Genomic DNA, 21350 nt, shown 5'->3' with positions numbered 1-21350 from the left:
ACAGCCCAGCCAATGAGAAACGGCCACATGTCAGCCAATGAGAAACACCACAGCTCAGCCAATCAGAGACACCACAGCTCAGCCAATGAGAAGCCATTGCGGCCCTGAACTGTCACTCTCCCCTAGTGGACTTTCCTTTAGAACAGCCCCGCCCTCTCCCCCTTTCTCTATAAAAGCAGCGCCCATGGTTTGTTTTCTGGATTTGCCTAAGGTTTGCCGTAGCGTGCACGTCCTAAATTGCAGTTCTTTTGGCCATTCCTGAATGAGTTTGTTTTGAGATAAACAGGCAAATTCGCTATTTCAGTTGACAGAATCCTGCTTGTTTTGGGCAGTGTCGTGCAGGAGGGCTGGCAGCTGTGTGTGACATGGAGTGAGAAGTTTAGTGCATCTGGGTGAGGCAAGTTCCTGAGCAGCGGGCGCCCTGGACGGGAACTGAGGCCGGCCTGCTGGCCCCGCGCGCCAGCGAGCAGGTGCCTCCGCAGCTTCAGCTCACAAACCTCCCCAAAGTCCGCACACTTTGTGCGTCTCGGCTGGGACAGAGGGCAGGTCTGTGACACAGTAGACGCGAGCGCTTTTGGGCGGGAAGCCCGGGACCGGCGTGGCGGCCGCGACGAGAGGGCGGGGCCGCGGCCTCCGGCTCCTCCTCCGGGGCGGGCGGGCCGGTGGGGGCAGGAGGAGGAGCCGCACAGCCGAGTAGGGCGGAGGGGATGGGCTCGGGGGGGGGGCGGGCAAGACGGCGGGAGGAGCCGGGCAGCGCGGGGCCAGGCCGGGCGCGGCCTCCGGGTCTTCCTTCTCCTCAGGGAGCCGGAGGCGGGCGCCCCGCGAGGAGCCGCGCAGCGCGGGTTGGGGCGGGGCCTCGGGGAGGGCCGGGAGCGGGGCACCTCCCGGCTCCTCTTCCTCCTCCTCGTCCTCCCCGGGGGCGGGGGCGCCGCGAGGAGCCGCGCAGCGAGGGTTGGGGCGGGGCCTCGGGGCGGGCTGGGAGCGGGGCGCCTCCCGGCTCCTCCCCATCCTCGTCCTCCCTCGGGCGGGCAGGCCGGCGGGGGCAGGAGGAGAAGGAGCCGCGCCGCGCGGGTTGGGGCGGGGTCTGAATGGGGGCGTGGCGCCGCCCGGCTCCTCCCCACTCCTCGTCCTCCCTGGGGCTGGCGGGCGCCGGGAGGAGGCGCCGCGGACCCCTCTCCGCCGGATCCGGGATGCACTGAGCGCCGGGTCGGAGCCCGCGTCGCTCCTGCGGACGGGCTCGGGCGCACCGCGGGCCATGTCGGGCGGCCGGAGGCGGGGCGGCGCCCCCTGGCACAGCTTCTCCCGGCTCTTCGGGCCCCGAAGCGCTTCCCGGGACAAGGAGGAGGAGGAAGAGAGGCCGGGCGCCAGCGCGCCGCCCGCTCCGGGCCGGGGCGCCGCCAGGTGGGAGCGGGGCGTCGGGTGCGCTCCGGGCGGCCGCTCTCGGCCGGGCGGCTCTGGGCGGGCGCTTCCGTCCCGCTCCCTCCGCTGCGGAGGTCCCTGCGCGCCCGTCCCCTCCCTCGGCTCCCTCATCTGGGGACGCGGGGACCCGGACGGGCGGCCCCCACCCCGGCCCGTGACTCTGCTCCGGTCCACACCTGCGTCCGCTCCACTTCTGGGGCGAAGCGAGTACCCGGCCGGCCGTGGTGGGACGCGGTGATGGGACGCGGTGTGACGGGACACGGGGTGGGACACGGTGAGGGGACGCGGTGGGACACGGTGAGGGGACGCGGTGTGACGGGACACGGGGTGGGACACGGTGAGGGGACGCGGTGTGACGGGACACGGGGTGGGACACGGTGAGGGGACGCGGTGTGACGGGGCACGGGGTGGGACACGGTGAGGGGACGCGGTGTGACGGGACACGGCGTGGGACACGGTGAGGGGACGCGGTGTGACGGGACACGGGGTGGGACACGGTGATGGGGACGCGATGTGACGGGACACGGGGTGGGAGACGGTGAGGGGACGCGATGTGACGGGACACGGGGTGGGACACGGTGAGGGGACGCGGTGTGACGGGACACGGGGTGGGACACGGTGAGGGGACGCGGTGTGACGGGGCACGGGGTGGGACACGGTGATGGGGACGCGATGTGACGGGGCACGGGGTGGGACACGGTGATGGGGACGCGATGTGACGGGACACGGGGTGGGAGACGGTGAGGGGACGCGATGTGACGGGACACGGGGTGGGACACGGTGATGGGGACGCGATGTGACGGGACACGGGGTGGGACACGGTGATGGGGACGCGATGTGACGGGACACGGGGTGGGACACGGTGATGGGGACGCGGTGTGACGGGACACGGGGTGGGACACGGTGATGGGGACGCGATGTGACGGGACACGGGGTGGGAGACGGTGAGGGGACGCGATGTGACGGGACAAGGTGTGAGGGGACATGGGGTGGGACACGGTGATTGGGACGCGTTGTGACGGGACACGGGGTGGCACACGGTGATTGGGACGCGTTGTGACGGGACATGGGGTGGGACATGGTGATGGGGCGGGCGGACGCCATCCCAAGACCGCTGGAGCAGGGAAGGTGAAGCCTGGGGGCGCCACCCTCGGCTGGTATTCTGCCAGCTTACTGGAGTTTTCTCAAAATGATTGTTTTCCAAAAGAATTGTGATAGGGTCCCCAAGCCTTCGTCGCGGTCTTCCTTCCGCGCGGGCACGTCTGAATGCCGCCGCCTGCCTTCTCCCCGTCTCGGGAGCGTCCCGAGGTCCCGGGGGCAGACCCGCCCTCCCGGTCCGGGAATGGAACCGGCCCCGCCGCAGTCTTTTCCGCTCCCGCACCCGCCGTAAAGCCCCGTTTCCTTAGACGTGTCCCGTGGGAAGCCCTGACCTGAGTCTGCCCGTCGGTCCGTCCCCGCTGGTGTAGTCTCCTTGAGGAGCGGGCTGGAGGCTGAGCGCGGAGCCACCTCCGGGGCCGCGCTCCGGGCAGGGCCTCCGGGAGAGGGTGCGAAACCGACTGCGACCCGGCCCGGGCGGCGCCCTGAGCGTGCGGGGTGCGTGGTCTGACGCGTCTCGCTGTGTGTTCCTCAGCGTCTCCTCTGTGACCCTCTGTTAATGAAGTACCGCGTCTTTCCGGGAAAGCTCCTGCTCTAATTGGAAAACTTCTCCTGGGAGGCTGCAGCCATCACTGCCCTGGCTGTTAAGGGAGAGTTGGAAATTCAGTTACGCAGGAGTTAAAAATAGTTGTGCAGTGGACGGGGCTCAGCCCAGCGTCTGGTCTGCCGGCGTGGGCGGGCAGCCTGCGGGGCGACACGCGGGCAGCCTGGGTGCTGGGGCAGCCGCGTTTAGGAGAAACCCCAGGTACTCTCGGCGACGGTGGGCGCTGGAGCGGTCTCCTAAGGAAGGGGCAGGCCAACTTCAGGTTCATGCCAGAATCGTGCTGAAACCCTACCTGCCTTCTTGCCCTATTTTGGCTTCTTAAGGCATGTATCAAATCTAACCTCGTCTCTAACCGCTGTAGCGACTAGTCTCCTGTCTACCTACTGCTTCTCTTCTCCCGTCTCCGGATGGGCTCACACTGTGGCTTTTGGACAATGAAAATTTTAATTGTGCTTATCGAACACTAATTTTGTCCTCATCTTCTTTATAACTTGCCAGATGTTAAGGGGATAGCAAATAATCCTTTGCGTGGGTGTTTTACCTTGTCAGTGAGCTTAAATCTTTCTTCTCAAGGATGTAAACACACAAAACCTTCACTGAAAGTTTAATGAAACAAATGGAAACGCTCAGTAGTACCGAACGTCGTAACAACACAACACCCCGGTGTTAACTTGACTGGAAACAGAATTGCGATTTGTCACTGTCATCTTACTTCAAAATGCAAGAGCATTTTGGCTGTTTCTCTTAGAAGCAGTAAAAACTTGTAGTTTTAGTGTGACTCCGATTTACTTTTTGCACTGGTGATTTTAGATGCAGGGGAGTTGGTTCAGTAGACACGCAGTGCTTGGCTGGACTGAGAAAAGGGTACTTACTTTCAAGAAACTGTGAGAAGCTGAGGAGACCACTTGAAAACAGTAATACTAGCACCTGTCGTGCATCTAGCACCTTACAATTTACAAAGTACTTTTCATGATATAATTACACCTTAGGTTGGACAAATCTATATGATCAGTATCCTCATTTTACTATAAAAAACAAAGAAACTTGCCCAAAGTCACATTGCTACTTTTCAGTCAGTGAGCAAGTATCAAGGCCCAGGCTGTGCCTGTAGCTCTGAGGTCCCTTAACATTAATTAAGGATTAGTGCCTGCATTCTGATTTTTCAGTGTACTTGAAATGAAGTGCGTTCTCCTGAACTTGGATTGTATAGTCTCCTTTTCTGCACTCCCAGTGTTGACTTGTGTGAATTTTATTATGAAACTTATAGGAGTACAAATACAAAGTGGGACATAAATTTTCTTAAGAACAGAATTCTTTAATAATTCCTTAAGAACAGAATTAAAAATTAAACACAAACATAATCACAAGACCAATAAAAGTGAAACTTACAGCATTATCCCGATAACTGTTTGCTGGCTACTCACAAAATGCATATGGTACCAGTGGGACAAACACAGAGTCTTTGGGGGTCACCATGTCTGTACCAGGCCACAATTCAGGTTTTTGAGTATTCCGCTAAGGAGCCAAGGAAAACCTTTGCTTTTATGGCGTGCTATAAGTTATTTGGGCTTCCTTTGGTGTGAACACATTGTTTATGTATTGAGTTTGCTCTGTTCCAGTCTCCTTAACCTTCATCAATTAAAGAAGGCCTGTAAGCATCAACACTGTTGCATATGTGAGTTCAGGTTTGGGCGCTTGAATTGCTTGTCAGTACTCACATCTTGAGTGGTTGACCAGACCCGGGAATGCTTATATTAATTTATTTTAGATTATAGCCATGAAAACTACAATTAAGATTTTCATAGGAGACTTGAGAACTCCAAGTTCTGTGGATCCCAGTTTGAGAATCACTGCTGTAATGTTTAGCCCAGTTTATGAGCACACAGGGAATGGACTCAGAAGTGATAGGGGAGAACAGAGAGGGCTTCATGTTTGAGGTGTTTTTACTTGGGCCTTCGCAGCACTGATGGTGTTTCAATAAGTAGAGAACTTAGGAAGATAGAACTAGGGAACAGGCCTTCTACGCTAACTAGAGGCCTATAGGATGTTATGATCTGTTGGGGGCTACATACCTTAGTGAGACAGAGTGAAAGAGGCAGTAAGAGAATTGATGGGGGCTGGGTCATAACAGCCTCTAGACAGTGTTTGGCTCTTGGTTTAAAGGTTAGAGAATTTTTGCGAAAGCCTGTTAAGCAGACACTGCTAAAATGTGAAATTTGGAGGATATGTGCCTTCTGGTTTTCTTCACTTTGAGAAAATGCTCGGTTTTGTTTCTTTGCTGTATCACACATGATGCACCTGTTTAAAATGAGCTCTGTACAACATTTGCAACTGGGGATCAGGTAGTAAGGTGAGAAAAGCATTTGTCAAGGGCTGCCTGTGGGCTTGTTCCGGGGCCGGGTATTTCTACTTGCAGCATCTCATGAGACCTCACCCTCAGCCTGGAAGGTTGGGGTGCTTATCACTATTCTGACAGTTGAGGAAACAGGGCGGGAGAGTGGTGGAGCCTGTTGGCAACTTAGGTGGAACGATTCTTTGTTGAACTGGACTCTCGTGTCCTTTGCAGGACATTTGGCATCTGTGACCCCACCCACTAATTGCCAACAGCATCCTCCAGTCATTGGGATAACCCAAAACACCTCCAGCCAGATGGGCAGGAGGGAGGAGGATTTACCCCAATCATGAAAAGAGTAAGTCTCAGGGGTGAGATTTGAACTTGGGTTTCTCTGACTCCAAAGCTCTGGGGTTTTTTTCCACACCATCCTGCCTACCACCCTTGTGAACTATGCTCCTTCAAAACCCATTTGAACATTTAAGTCAATTGGACCTTTCCTTACTTTGTTACTGAATGCATGGCGATGTCTCCCATTTCAGATATATTCTTTTTGGCTATTCCTTTGAGTGTCCCACTATAATGTTATTGATGGAAATAAGGTAAGACGGGACCACTAGACCCAAGGACAGGGGCTGTGTCTTATTCATCTTAGTATCCCCTTTACCTGGCTCAGGTGAGGAGTGAATCTCTGTTGATGGCCATTAAAGCACTTAGTGGTTTTTCAGCTAGGAGTAGGATACCCCGACCCTCGAAGTGGGCATTTAGAAACATGGGGGATCTTAAAGGTCTCTTGACAATGTTTGGCTCTCAGTTTAAATTTGAGAGAATTTTTGCTTATCACTGTGGCTGAGGGTGTTAAATGGGTGATGCTAATGGCTTACTGTGCAGGAGATATTCTCATAAAACATGTCACTAGTGCCCCTGATGCATGAGAGCTGTTGGCCTTCATGTTAAAGTACCAGTGTTGACCACAGCATTAGTTATGTGAGGAAAGGGAGCTTTGTTCTCTGAATTTTCATAGTGACTGTATTTTCATTGATTTGAAAGCACTATAGAAAATAATTGGTAACTAGGTTAGTTGAATAGGAGATACCTGTGTGGTGTTGAAGGACCATATCAGCAGTTCATTCCTGCAGTGATAAAGATGACTGGAAAATTCCAGAAGTCCTCAGCAGTGTGTATTCTGAGAATCTTGAGCTCCAGGTTAACAGAAAGCAGTGAACCTACTCTCGGCAGCAGAGTAGAAATGTAGACTGTTTTAGGTTGTTGAAACCATACTTTTTTTCAAGTGAGATTTCTGTTTTTGGGTTTAACAGGGTGTCTGCCCGATGTCTAATCGAGGGATTCTGTTTCTTACTGAGGGCATTCCTTGAAAACTAACTCAGTTGTACACTCTAAATGTGTTAGAGTCTCAAGTGTACCTCAGATTGGCCCACAATAGATTTATATAATCAGGACTTCTCATTTTATTGAAACAATGATAACATTTTTGAGTTCTTTTTTCCTTTCAGTGGAAAATATGTAAAAAGGATAATAGCAAATTTTGTAAAGTAAAAGGAAAATAATATTCCCTTAGACAAGATATTTCATTTCGTAACCAGAGTTCTGATGAAATACAGTGAAGCCCAGATTTACCAGAAATGCCAGTACAACTATGGTAGCAAGAAAACATGGCTGATGTAAATTTTATCTCAGGAAAATAATTCATGCTATCTCCTGAAAAGAGAGGATCAGCATGAAATAAAAGTTAAAGAAGTCATATTCATTTTGAGTCTGTTCATCCCATAAATTTGAGTGGCTGATATGTGTCAGGTATGGTGCCAAGCAGTGGGGACACAAAGATGAATGAATGACCCAAACTGCCCTCAAAGAGTTAGTAAATTAATGGAGGAGATGACGTGTACATCTCTGTTGTCAAGATGAGCTCATTGTAAGCCAAAAGTGTTTTTGGTGTGTGTGACTTGTTTGGTTCAGAACACACTCATTGTTTCATGAGTACTTTAATTGGGCTTTCAAACTATCTTCTCAAGTTATTCCCTTCCTCTGAGCGTGGTTTGAGAGCACCGTCTGCCAAACCGGGAGAGTGGGGAGATGTGATCGTAACTGTACCAGCAGTGTGAATGGAGATGCTTTCCCCTCATCCCTCCAACTCTTCCTTGACCCCGCAGGCTTGGCCAGTCCTAGAGGCAGAAAAGGGCATCCTTTCAGGAATCAACATTCCAAGTGAGTGGAGATCCTTACACAGAATAGCTTGATGTTGATTGAGAAACAAGCTGAAGTTTTGTGACCAGAGATAACTCATTCTTAATGTCTGTTTGGCAGGCATAAATGGCATAGATGGTACAACTCCAGCAGGACTGTCCCCAGTGTTTAACCCCTGGGGGTATTTAATTGGAAGTATTCCAAAGCAGTGACACAACTGTTTGCTTAGTAAGGGTTTTTTTTTTTTTTTTTTTTGCCCTGCAGATTAGTGATGACAAAACAAACCCATTCTTTACTGAGGCCCTGATCAGCCCCAAGCCCCGCACTTACTGCATTTTACAGATCTATAATTTAAGGCTTGGAGAGGTGCAGTAGCTAATCAGAAGTCTCACAGCGTCTGTGCTAGAGTCAGGGATCAGAGTGTCCTTTCTGAATTCAAAGCCTCCAGCATTACATGACAGCTTCTCTGCTTCACTTGGGAAGACCCATAAAAGAAGGCTTGCCTTAGAAAATGGTTTCTAATGGAAATAAAAGACAATGGCATGCAGCTGGACGTCTGCCCAGATGGCCTGGGTCACTGTTCTGTGCAGTAAAGAATTTATGGTCCTGGCAGTTGAGAGAAGGAAAATAAGTGTATATATTTATACAACTCACAAATTTAAACATGTGAAAAAGGTCAGTCTCCTTCAAAAGAGTGACAAATTGAAACTATAGCAAGATACCATATTCTACCTATTTGATAAACAAAACTTGAATTTGATGTGGGGGAACCAGAGCTCTCATTCACTACTGGAGGAAGTGTAAATTGATATTCCACTTTGGAGGGAAATTTGACAAGTTCTGTCAAGTTTACAGATTCCTATCCTCTGACTCAGCAGTCCCCTTTAGGAATTCCATCAGACATATACAATTTACAAAGAGGCCCAGAGTACTCTGTATAAGTCTAGTCATTGCATTGTTGTTTTAATAGCAAAGGTGAAAAAAAGAGTGGTCTAACTGATACACAGTGGTACTAACATAATGGAATATTACATAGGTGTCAAAAAGAATGAGAAAGCTTTTTATGTACTGATAAGGAGGTATCTTCAAGATACATTAAGGAAAAAAAGCAAGATGCAAACCATTGTGGATATTGTCCCATTTGTATATGAAAAATGGAGGAGGACAAAATAAGTCTGTTCCTAGTGGTGTGTTCACTGTCTTGGAGGGATGAAAGACTGGGTGAAGGGATGAGGGACAAGAGGGCGACTTTTCATTTTGTAATTTTGTACCTTTTTATACATAAATTATGTGAATTACCTATTTCAGAAAAAAAGGACTAATTTAAGACCTGGTGAATATCTGTTTATAAGATATTGATAAAGAGAAAGATAAAGATATAGATAAAGATATAGATGTAGATAAAGATATGGATATAGATAAGGAGGAAAAAACCAAGAGAGTTTATGACCCTGAGTTGTCAAAAATTCTCCAAAGAGAGAATGAACTATGTTAACTTGTTCAAGTGAGAAAGTTACAATTAAGGCTACAAATAAAATACAAATAATATTTATAATGCAGAGTAATTTGATATTTTGAAACTTTCTATAAGTATAAATGTGGCTTATATATTATTAATCTATAATGTGAAACTGGGTGGAGTTAACAGAGCCTCAAAAATATCAACTCTTTTGTGAGATCACCTATCATTTGCTTGAGTGACAGTGTGATTCTGGGTGGGTCATTAGCCCTCTCAGAGTCTTGTTATAAAGTGGAGGAGGTGACCTCATCTCTGAGGTCTCTTCCAGCTGTAGCGTACCAGCCAAAACTCCATAGGGTGTAATAGGTGTGTACAAAATAAAGAAATATGCCTTATGGATTAGGAAGACTTGTGTTTTACTGGCAAAGTCACATATGAAGATGTGTTGGTTAACTCCCCTGCGTGATCCAAACATTTTGATCCTTTGATGTGAAACGTCACCAGTGTTTAACAAGAAGGCATGTAGTACCCCTCTCGCCAGGCAGCTCTGGGAATCCAGCAGTGAACCAGATGCAAGATGGTCTTTGGCTCAAGCGCTCATGTGGTTTTGAGGGAAGGCAGACATAGCACAATCTTTCTTCCCCTCCTAAAATAGTGCCAAGGTGTCGCGCAGGGGCTGTAGGAGCGTTTAATAGATGTAGGCTTGTTTCTGAGACTCTCTTCTTAGGGGAAATTGTTTTAATCTCATTTAAGCTGTTTCTTCTGATATTTGTGTACATGTATCTAAATAATACTTTACTGTTGTTTCATGATTTATAAACTTTAGACTTCTGGTTATGGTAGGTGAAGGCAGCTATCTTAGACCTCTTCCTGCTTCCCTTGACTTATCCAGCCAAAATGATTGTTAGAATTTTGGGATTTAATCAAAAACCAAACTTTAGATGTTTACAAAGTAGAGTTTTGGGTTCATTAGTACAGCATGCTTTTCAAGGAGCTTATCTTTCATGTGTCCTTTATGACAAGTAGCACAAATGACAGTGCCCGAAATGACATGAAATGGTATTTGAATGCTCTCACAAATGCTAGTTTCTTATAATTTCTACAAGATATATGTTAGGAATGTCTGCTTTACTCTTTGAATTAAAATTTATGCAAAATGTGGATACTACCTTATGACAGATCCTAATTTTTTGTAACTGCCATGCTTCTCATGCTTCTTAAGGAATGAAATATTGTGAATTTTATATTTTGATAACTGGGAACAACTTAGGTGAGATGCAGCCCCTCAGCCCTTGCTGTTGTGGCTGTCACAGTTCCCGGAGCCGGCCCTGGCTACAAGGCGGCCTTGTGCTTCATCAGGCAGCGCTGAAGCGTGTGCTGGGATCGTTTGGGTGGTTTTATTGTTCTAGGTGGGCTGATAAGGCTCTTATTTGGCAGTGTGGTATATACTGTGATACAAAGAAATTACCATTGTGTAATATTTGTAGTATTCATGTTTTGTTATTTGTCTATTCTAAATTTATTGCTTACTTTTTTCTCTAACTTGTTTATATTTGCATTTTAAAATCGATTGCAATATTTCATAATTTTTTGCCTTTTTAATAGAAATATATACTTTTGTAAAACAGGTATGAAATTATAAGAAAATCAAAAAGAAAACAAGCACACCACTTATTCCCCCACTCAGAGACAAGGGATGTACTTCTACATCATTATGGGAGTGTCTACATGTATACACATTTTTACAAGCAAAAGTGCTTGTCAGGATTTTGAAACTTGAATTTTTTTTCACTTAACTATGATGCTTTAGCATTTTCTATGATAGTACATATATTTATACAAATTATAAAAATTTTATATTTAATCTTTTGGAAATCTTAATTGTGTCATCATTTTTCAGAATCTAGTTTGAATATCTAAATATGTCTCTGCTTATAATATTCTAATGGGAAAGAGCAGAAAACAAATTATATAAATTAATGTATAGTGTGCTTTGAATAAAATAGTGTAGAGTAAGGAGGTGAGACATGATGGGGAGGTAGTGAGTCTGGAGTAAGGTGTAGACAGGATGCTCATGAAAGGCCTCTTTGTTGGGTAACACTTGAGCAAAGACCTGCAGGATATTTGGGAGTGGGACATGAACAAATCTGAGGAAGGAACTTTCCAGGTGGAGGAAACAGCCAATTCCAAGGTCCTGGGGTAGGATCATGTTGGCAGAGATGCCAGCGTGGGCAAAGACAACAGAAGGGAAGGGAGAGCAGGTGTTGCTGATGTGGGGAAGGAGCCAGGGTTGAGATGAGGGAGGCCACATTGAGGAGTTGAGATGATAAAATTCACTTTTTGAAAGCATCACTAGGGCACGGGTTTATGTATGTGTATACAGTTTGTATATTCTCACATACATTGGTTTATTGGTGTCTGGAAGAATTTACAGAGAAGGAAGGATTTGAGTTGGAGGTTGGAGGTGAGGTCAGCCTTAGTCAGGCTCAGGGAAGGCACGGTCTCCCTGTCCTTGGACCAGTGCCTCTCCCTCAGGACGATTTGCTGAATGGCACATGAGTGGCCCATTTTAGAAGGCAGCTGGAATACTGTGAGTTCATGTCAAAAAGAGCAAGAGATTCAGGGTGTTGATTCTTATGAGGCGGGTCACACATGTTCAGAATCTGAAGAGCGTGAGTTGAGGACTTGGGGAGAAGAGAGCAGTCACTGATGTCACATGTAGGCAGACAGCTGAGGTACACATCAGACTACTAAGATTCTCTCTATAGCTGGTGGTTGAACTGTAATTATGGGTCTTGTTTTGGGGGCATGAGTTGGGGGACAGGAAGTAAATTAGCTTCGAGGCAGATCCCTAAATTATAGGAAAGAGCAGGGTCTGTCAGAGAGTCTAAGATCTCGAAGCAGCAGTTTCATAATCATGTCTGCTACCTTCCCTCCCTGTTCCTGATCTTTCTCCAAAGAGTTCTGAGATTCAAATGCCAGATGTGTGAGCTAAAATACATGCTGTTGACTGTCTTAAAATTGCAGCTTTTAGTTACCTTTTAATTTGAAGCCCAGAAATAGTGCAGTAAACACCTGTTTTATATTCTGTTAATGGTCATTAAAAGTTACAAGTGCTCCTCTACCACCAGCAGTCCCCATTTATGAATGGGCAGTTTTCCAGATGGTTGTTTGTAAATTGTTGGTGTGGAACTCTGTCTTTATCGGCATTGCAACAGGGTTGGAGATGCTGGGTGGGGCTCCAGGCCAGTGCACAAAAGGCAGTTTAATGGTGCCTGCAGGATAGCATTGAACAAAGAACTCTAGGTTTGTCATGTGAAGCTGTGTTTCTAAGAAAAAAATCCCCAAGGGAGCATAGGTGGCCCCCAAGGCGTAAGCAGACCCTTGGGGGAGTTTGGGGATCAAGTCCATACTGTATTTAAAGACCTAAGTGAGGGTCGAGAGGGTGGAGTCTAAGAGAATAGAGGACAGGCCTGGAGGTGGCCTCAGTAACTTTGAATTAAGGGACAGTAGAAGTTTCTGCCTTTTTGTCATAACGCCCTGGTATTAATTTTGACTCTGAGTTGGTTTCTTGGTCATAGTCTCTCTTCCTTTACCACAAAAGCCTCAAGGTTAGTCTACCTGTTTGTTTTCCCACTCACCTCACTGCTGGAGGATCACATAGGCTTTTAGATCTGGCAGAGAGCTGGTCTGATGCTTTTAATTGAAAAATCAGATCCAGAAAGGTGCATTTTCACTAGAGTGCGTTTGTCCCAAAGGTGCTGTCCTGAAACAGACATATGTCCATTTTGAGTTTTTTGCAAAGCATTTTGCTGCTTATGACAGTGGGAAAGGGAGTGGGTATGGAAAAGACTCCTTCTTGTTCCATGTTATTTTTCATGTAGTCCTCCAAGGTGAAGTCACACCTGGAGGACTAAAGTGTAGCTTGACCACATTCCAAGGGCAGGCCAGATTCTGGCTGCTTCTAGGGTTTCATCACAGGAGTTGTGTCAAGTGGGCTCTGAGATGAGGAGCAACGCGCCAGGAAGGGAGCCCTAATGAAGCTGTGGTAGAGAGGGAGATGCTGCTTAGCAGACTAGGCATCTGGAACCAGCAGTTTTATGTTAGCGGGGCAGAGAAAATGACAGAGGTGTGCCTTGATTCTCTTTCCTGTCCTCAACAATATTGCTGGTTCCTCTACTGCAGACCACACCTTGTCCAGAGGAAGTGAACATCTACCGTGGGAAGATCATTTTAGGCAGCATCAGGTAGACTGGGATGGAGAGGAAGGAGAGAAGGGAAATCCTCAGCAGAAGACCCTGGGAAAGGTGGAAAGTCCCCATGGACAGTGGATTGGGGTGATGGTTTAGATGTCAGGGCATTCCCAAATCAGGGTCTACCTTCTATTAAGTGGCTTTGTATTTAGGAAGGAATGCTCAGAATTACTGCCAGTGTTGTCATCAGCACCCAAAATTGCCTCCTTTATGGAAATGGCGAGAAATCATAGCCTCCTTCCTGCATTCATAGGGAAGTGGGCAAACCTCTGGAAGGCAGTTACAGAAGCTGTGTTCAGTTCTTTAGCATTTCCAGATTTTTTGGTTATGGCCACAGTGAGGATGTGCGAGAGGAAAGCACAGTAGGAGGCGTTCCCCAGCAGCTGTGTTCCAGGAAGATAGGCGTGAAGAGCTTAGATCTCCCTCTCTGTGCCCCGACCCCTCTCCTCCATGTAGGTTGTTCCTGTATATCTGTCCTTTGACCATCTAGGCAGCTGCGTTCTTACCATGTGAGCAACTGACTCTGGGAGGGCCCAGCAGAATCCCTGTGCTTCAGTCTGTGGGATGCACTGAAAGAAGGGTGTTTTTCTCTTGGTCCCATTCTGTACTATGATACTCGGCATGCTCATTAGGGTGGCAGCTCTTTGCTGGGGCCAGGAGCTCTGCTGGGCATTGGAGTTGGAAAAGGGGTAAAGTTTCACATAAGTGAGTTCTCTAATTGATACTTACCCTTTAAGTATCAACACTTGACACATTTGAATGATTTAAGTGGAGAGCCCTCCGACCAGATGATTCTTCTCCCTGTGCAGCTCTGAGTTGTTGGTTTCAGCTGAGAGTCTCAGATCTTCGTCCATCAAGATTGTGGTCCGAGGGCAACCAGCTTCAGAACAACCAGGGAGGGGGAGTCATTGGTTGGCAATGTGGGTTCCTGGGCCCCACTCCAGTTGACATCCTTGACAGTTAGGCCCAGAAATCTGCTTTATAAACAGTTTCCCAGGTGATTATGGTGCACCTAGATAGCGGTTGCGAAGGAGTGAGGGAAGGATTCTGTCTGGTGTGTTCTCTGCTAAGCCCCCAGCATCAAGAACAGTGCCTGGCGCATAAAAAGAACGCAGTAGACAGCTGGGGAGTGAGTGAGTTCTTGTGCTAGTTTTCTGCTTCTGATCCACTATGAGTTAGGGAATCATCTTAGAAATTAATAAAAGATAGGAGTATAAGATATATAAAGTAACAGGATAGGGGTTCTCCTCTATGTGAATTATTTGAACTTTAGAATGGGAACATGCCCCATTGTTTTCATGGCCAGAGGGTGGTTTTGTTTTATGTCTGGCATAAAGTAGATGCTCAATGGCTGCATGGTGGATTCCTGGTTTTCAGCTGTGGTCTAAATAAGGATGCTTCAAAAATGAGGAGCTTCCAGGTTACTTTGACCTTGATATTTATCTGGGCTATTTTGAAAGATTAATTTCCAGAGTTCTGTTAGTGAAGTACGATAAAGCTATTTAGAAATGCAACATAGTCTTATTTGTGCCTACATGTGATTGTGATTCCTACCCCTCACCCCCTGCCGTGAGCAAAATGTGTGCTTTCTAAAAATACTGCTATTCAAGTGTTCCCTGGTCCCTAAGGGGGTTATATTGTGAGAGAACAATAGGAATGGGTTATCCTCTTTTGTGAGGTTTGAGATCATCTGAATTTGATCAGGTTTCTCTTTCCCTCCTGTTTTTGAGTCTGAGAGTGCCATTCCAACCAGTTCAGTCTTTTCTGTTAATTGTTTTTACTAAGCAGACATCTAAGTGTCTAGTCTTTTGAGTATTTTTATCTACTGTATTCTGATTTTGCTGTGTTTTGTTTTTTCCTTTTTTTTTTTTTGAGGAAGATTAGCCCTGAGCTAACTGCTGCCAATCCTCCTCTTTTTGCTGAGGAAGACTGACCCTAAGCTAACATCCATACCCATCTTCCTCTACTTTATATGTGGGACGCTTGCCACAGCATGGCTTGATGAGTGGTGCCATGTCCGTACCTGGGATCTGAACCGGCGAAACCCAGGCTCCCGAAGAGGAACATGCGCACTTAACCGCTGTGCCACCGGCTGGCTGCTGTGTTTTATTTTTAAATAGACTGAAAATGACCTTGTTCCTGCTGTGAATAATTTTCTTCCCCAGCCCCACTCCCTCCTTATACCTTTAGAGAAAGATGATGCAGAATGAAAGTGGATGGTCTGTTCTTTCAAGAGACTTGTGTACTACTTCATTAAGAAAAAAGGCTAATGTATATTATTACATTGTGCTCGATGGAGCAGTGTTTTCTGAATAAGGTAAGCAGGCACTCCAAATGGAGAACCTGTTTGATCTCGATTATTTTTATATTCATTTTCCAAATAATATTTGAGTGGCTTCACAGTGTCAGGCACAATGCTAGAATGAAGTAGTTAGAGATCAGTGCTAGATGTGTGCTATAGATATGAGTGCTGGAATGATACAGACATGAATGATATAGTTTCTCAATTTAATGAATTCAAATTCTAGTTAGACAAATGGACAACCAGCTATTATGGTAAACAGCAGAAATGTATGAGGGGTATCACTGGGTGCAGTGGGAGCACAAAAAAAAAATACAGATTAAGCTAGAACTAAATTGTGAAGGATTAGGAGATGTGGAGCATGGGGAAGGATGTTGAAGGGCAGAAGAAAGAGGTTTGCTGGTCTGTGAACTTGGCATATTGTAAGAATAAGGAGTGGTTCTATGTGACAGGGGTATCTGGAGCCAGGTCATGAATACCCTTCTGTGTCTATGCTGAGGACCACTCATTTTATTCATCACCTGATGGAGATTTGCTGAAGGAATTTGGACAAGAGTGTGTCTTGATCAGATTAATGCTCACTGTGACAGGAAGAATGGATTGAAGCAGAGCAATTGTGAGGGTGCCAGAGACCAATTAAGAACGGACGGATGCTAGTGATCTAGGAAAAAAAGCTTTACTTGAAGCAATGACTTTTATAGCTAAACTAAAATTTCAAAATGCGTTGTTCGCTTTAAAACTAAACACATTTTGAAATTTTGGTTTAGCAATAAGATTCATGAAACTTAACGTAGGATATAAGTTTCAGAAAGTTATGAAGTGTCAAGTGTTACTTCTTTTGGTGATTGCAGCTTTAAATTGTTCAATTGTTTGCTCAATGCAAAATACTTACATGCTGACTTACAACTGTGTTTTTCTGGCACTTTGTATGTGTTTGTAGCATGGAAGTAATTACAGCCTCTTGGAAATACTGAGTTCTGCCTTAATCCCATGGATTTAGAGCTGCATTTTCTGCAAAGCTTTTGTATTGGAAAAGAAACTTTTACCGTTTTCATTTGCAATCTTGCTAAGGCAGTAAGTTTATAGAAAGCCCTCTAAACACTCCAAATAAGTAGAATTCCAGAAATCTTGAAGCAGAAACTAGGAGACTAACATTAAATGCTTCTTGTTTGTTTAGATAATTTTTAGGTAGGTCATTCAAAATAGATTGTAGTTAGAGATTGCACTTATAAAGTTATTGTTACCACCCAAGTAGGCTCATCTGCTCACCGCAAGACATGCCAATAGTCAGGAGGCAAGGTGGTAGGAGAGGAAGGACTTTAGTACAGCTTGCTAGCAAGAGGGAAGATGGCCGACTCAAGTCCAAAAGAACCATCTCACGGAACAAAGACTACAGGCCGGTTATATACTGGCCCATCTCTAGGTGCGGGAGGTGGCTGGTCTCTGGGTGGGGCAGACATCTGGTCCCAGTTCCTGATAGTCCTTTGTTTTACTGGATGTGCGTCAGAGAATGGAGCAGCTGCCCTATACCCTGATCTTTCAGTTGTCATTGAGGATGGCTATCAGCATAGGCTGTCTCCCTGAGGGTCACCACATTCCTAAGGAACTCAAAAGAACAAAAATTGTCCTCTTAAAGCAGCTGGGGGGTGGCCACAAAATCTACAGAGCGTGTCTGGGCTGGTTGGTCAGAGGTCATTTAAAGTTACACTATGGTTTCTTTTCTACAATATGGCTTCCCTTATGTCAACCTTGTGTTGAGCCAGTAGCATTATAAAGGTCAATACTATTCTTGATTATACTGCAGATCCTTATAACATGTATTTTAAATGTATTTTGCCAGTCTCATTTCTTTGGTTTGAGCTTAAATAGACCAGTACCAAGTGACATTTAATTTAAAAAACTGAATTATAAACAACCTTGTGGCAAAAGATAAAGCTAGTAAAATAGAAAAAAAGAGGTAAGAACCCCGTACTTTTAAAACAGCAACCAGTTAAGACCTTCTTATTTTATAGGTATGTATAAAGGCTACAATTGTGTATTGTACAATATTATTTTCCACTTTTGTCCCTGGTTATTCCTACAGGATTTCCACGTGTTGAACACATAGCCCACATGTTTATCTTTACTTGCTTTCTTTTCCTGTCAACTTTAAAAGGCTTAAGAGCATGTGTATCTTGTTGGTCCAAGTATTCCTGTGTAGAGTCTGCAACTTGATGAAATTTTAATCCATTGTATTTTCCATGTGTTCATGATCTTTCTGTCTTTTTATCATTACCATTTGTTCCCTGCATAATTGCACTGGATTTTGTGGATAGAAAGTCTAAGTAGCATAAATCATGTCTTCTCTTCCCATCCATCTGGTCAGAGCTCTTGACACCTGGTCTTCCCCATTCCCTCTACACCCACCGCCAGGATTCCATGTTTTCCCTGCTCTCAGTCATCCTCCTGCTTTGTGTTTGTTTCCTCACAAAGCCTTCCCGGTTCTGGGAGGTCAAAGATCAGATTCTGTAACAGGTCAGGCAGGTTCTTCATGCCCTGGCATCCACTAACTTCTGGTCTCATTCTCCTTTCTAGCAGGATTATCTCTGCTGTCACAAGTTCCTGTGCTCCAGTCTTATATTAAAAGCAAACAAATAAGACATGGTTTCCCAAAAATGCCGCCTTCTCCATTCCCCTGCCATGTGTCTCCTCTGGGGGCACTTCACTGAGCAGGCAGAATTTCTGCTCCTGTTTCCGCTGTGCCCCACAGCGTTTTGTTCTTCAGCAGTCATAACTTGCACCAGACTGTGTTATTCGTTTGTTTGTGTGTCAGTCTTCCCTGCAGACTGCACTGTACGAAACCCTGACCTACTTGTTCTTACATCCTTGAGGTCAAACACAGTCCCCGCACATGGGGGACAGATTATCATGATAATCCTTGGAGTGGAGCTACTCAATTGGTCTAGGATTATGAAAGTATGAAAACAAGGTAACACAGAAACAGAGATATAAATATTTAGATCTAACATATATATGTGCTTATAGGCAAAGTTGTTTATTATGACATCTCACAAGACATCTGTGAAGGTTTTGCAGAAAAGACAATTAGAAGTGACTGTCTGGAATCTCAGATCCTTAAGGTGCCATCTGGGACACATTTGGGGCTAGAAAAGCCTGCATCTATTTTTGAGTATTGCCTAAATTTTCTAGACAACCCTACATGTTTATAAAAATTTACTGTGTAGAAATACATTCCAAATAACACTCAGCTCAAAAAAAAACACTAAAAAAAATCAGGCTATGGCGAGCCTTAATATAAATAAAATCAAAGAGAGCTAACACTTTCTAAGATGATGATGGTCATGCATGGTGCTGTGTTGTTCAGTCGCATCATTACCATGACGCTGATTATCGACATAAGAAAATATGATGCATCATGGACTCAGACATTTCTGAAGCTCAGATGAGCATTTTTGAATGTGTTTTTCAAGTGTAGAGGTTTCAATCAACATAAAACATTTTGTGTATGAATCTTTTGAGCATTGCAGATCTAGGACCTTTCAATTTTTGCTTTCTACACAGAAACTGTATGATTTTAATTTTTAATTTCAGAAGAAACTGTGGTTTTTGTTTTTCAGTGTTGAAAATGAGCCCATGAGCACAAGTCAGAAAAAGGAAAATGTACTTTCATCAGAAGCAGTCAAGGTATAGTTTTAAATTCATATTATTTTATGTTAAGCAAATATTTTTCTTAATTTCTTCTCCTTCTTTTAGATTCTATCATCTCTTTTTACATTTCAAAAAGAGCACCATGTTATTACTTTACATGGAACTCCAGCCCAGCTCTGTGGGACATTTGCATCTTAGGATGGGGTGGGAAAGAGAGTGCTGAGGGGTATAGACAGTGGTAGTCTTATCCCAGCTCATCCCCCAACAAGCTGTGTGGCATTAAGCTTCTTTGTGCCTTAGTTTTCAAATCTGTGAATTGAGTCACCTGACTTCCTACCGTCTCTTTGCCTAAGTAAGTTCTTTGATTTGTGTTATGTTTTCTCAAATGCTGCTAACAGCTAATAGTGCTTTTGGATGGTAGAAGTTAATAACATGTTCTCACATGTCATTACTATGTCATGGATGTGTTTGGTCAGCTCACCTGTGAACTGGCTTTCTTTGCTCCTACAGGATAAGCATGGAAAGTGTATAAGGTACACAGCTACCTAGACAGTCATCAATAAGTGTGGTTAACAATCCCTGAAAATCACTAAACTTTGTAACATTTCTTTTTACTCATAAGTGATTTTCTAGAAATTGGATCTTTGGGTTGTTTGGTGATGTGAAGCTGGGTTATGATCAAGTTTTGGTAGCTGTAGGATATATTTTGTGCAATGGCCTGTATATGTTAAGTAGGTACTTAGGAAAAGAGTTGCCTTCTTGCCTTATAAAATCTGGCTAAAACTTAGAAAAATAACTCTCTGCTTGAGAATGGTGCTCATTTTTTCCGGGTGAATGGTATAGAAACCAGCTATTAGAAACGTTGATTCTCTGTAACATTGGAAAAGAGGGCATACATGAAAGTATACATATTGAACTTTAGCTAGAAGTCAGAATTCTTACCCCTTGATTGCTTCTATCAAAACTCAGTGCTGTCAAGGCGCCCAAAATGGAGATTGCACTGTGTGTCAGTATGCAGTCCAGATGACCAGGGGGCCTGCCAGAGCTGAAGCCTATCAGTATGGCTGGGGCCAGTCTGAGGCCTTGCTATCTCGGAGTTTTTGGGTGTTGAATGTAGTGTAAGATATCTGGTTTGGTTTACAGCAGCTCCAACCTGTCGTAGACCTGGAATGGTCCTACTTGTGGTGTACCTTATTGTGTACATACTCTAGATTCTTGTGAGTAAATTTGCTTCCATGGCTGCCAGATACTGACTCAGGAACATTAGAGGGGTTTCCAAAAAGCTCTCAGAGAATTAAACACATTTATTATTCTGGCCCAGTGTTCTCATCGAAGTCCTTATATCCTAACAGGAAGGAATGGCTTTTCTCCTGTGTATGTCATCTTATTCCTTTCACCTCTCACCTTACACACCTGCCCTGGCTGATTTGATTTCTATCTACATCTTAGTCTGTGACAAAGCTCACATCTGTCCCTTCAACCCAGGGTGTTCTCCTGAGCTTCGGGGAGGTAGAGCCAAGTCTTTGATGGACCTTTCCTGCAAATGTGGGGTGTGTCATACTCATTGCTGAACTCAGTGTATTTTATCCTAATTGCCTTCTCTTTCTGTATTTCTATTCCACTAAAGGGTGCCACCAGTTACCCAGTCTTGACACCTGGAATGATTCTCATGTTTTGTCTCCCTCCTCAGTGTTCCAGCCCCATCAACAGCCCTGCCTTCCTGCCTGTACCCGTTGCTATGTGTAGCTCAGACTTTTCCTATTTATACCAGCAGTTTTTACCCCTATTTTTTTCTCTCTATCACATATGATGGATGACTGTCTTGGGTCACTTACAGGTAAGGGTACTTATTTGGTACACTATGTATAACTACATCCCTTTATCAGAAAGTATATGGAAATGGAAAACTGGAAGTAACACTACAGATATAACTTTGATTCCATTCTAGAGCATTTTTAAAAAGTGAAATTTCAGCTTTTTAACTAATTTTAGTAATAAATTATTTATGACATCTCAGAACTGATCACAGCACT

General features: G+C 45.3%; 1 protein-coding gene across 4 annotated transcripts in view; it reads left to right on the top strand.

The window, feature by feature from the left end:
- Nucleotides 1–1036: 1036 nt before the first annotated feature.
- CRYBG3 (crystallin beta-gamma domain containing 3) overlaps nt 1037–21350 on the top strand; it is a 106700-nt gene continuing 86386 nt past the window's right edge. For 3 of the 4 annotated variants that reach the window (XR_011429352.1, XM_023623964.2, XM_023623969.2), the window contains exons 1-2: nt 1037–1401; nt 19287–19353. Coding sequence is in view for 2 of the 4 variants with exons in the window: in XM_023623964.2 (XP_023479732.2) it covers nt 1256–1401; nt 19287–19353 (213 nt within the window). In the remaining 2 variants the exon portion in view is untranslated. The remainder of the gene's footprint in view (nt 1402–19286; nt 19354–21350) is intronic. The other variant, XM_023623968.2, reaches the window with a different exon arrangement.

This window comes from Equus caballus, chromosome 19 (assembly GCF_041296265.1).
Source record: "Equus caballus isolate H_3958 breed thoroughbred chromosome 19, TB-T2T, whole genome shotgun sequence".
Taxonomy (NCBI): domain Eukaryota; kingdom Metazoa; phylum Chordata; class Mammalia; order Perissodactyla; family Equidae; genus Equus; species Equus caballus.
Note: the sequence above shows the minus strand (reverse complement) of the source record. Positions and strands in the feature narration are given on the sequence as shown.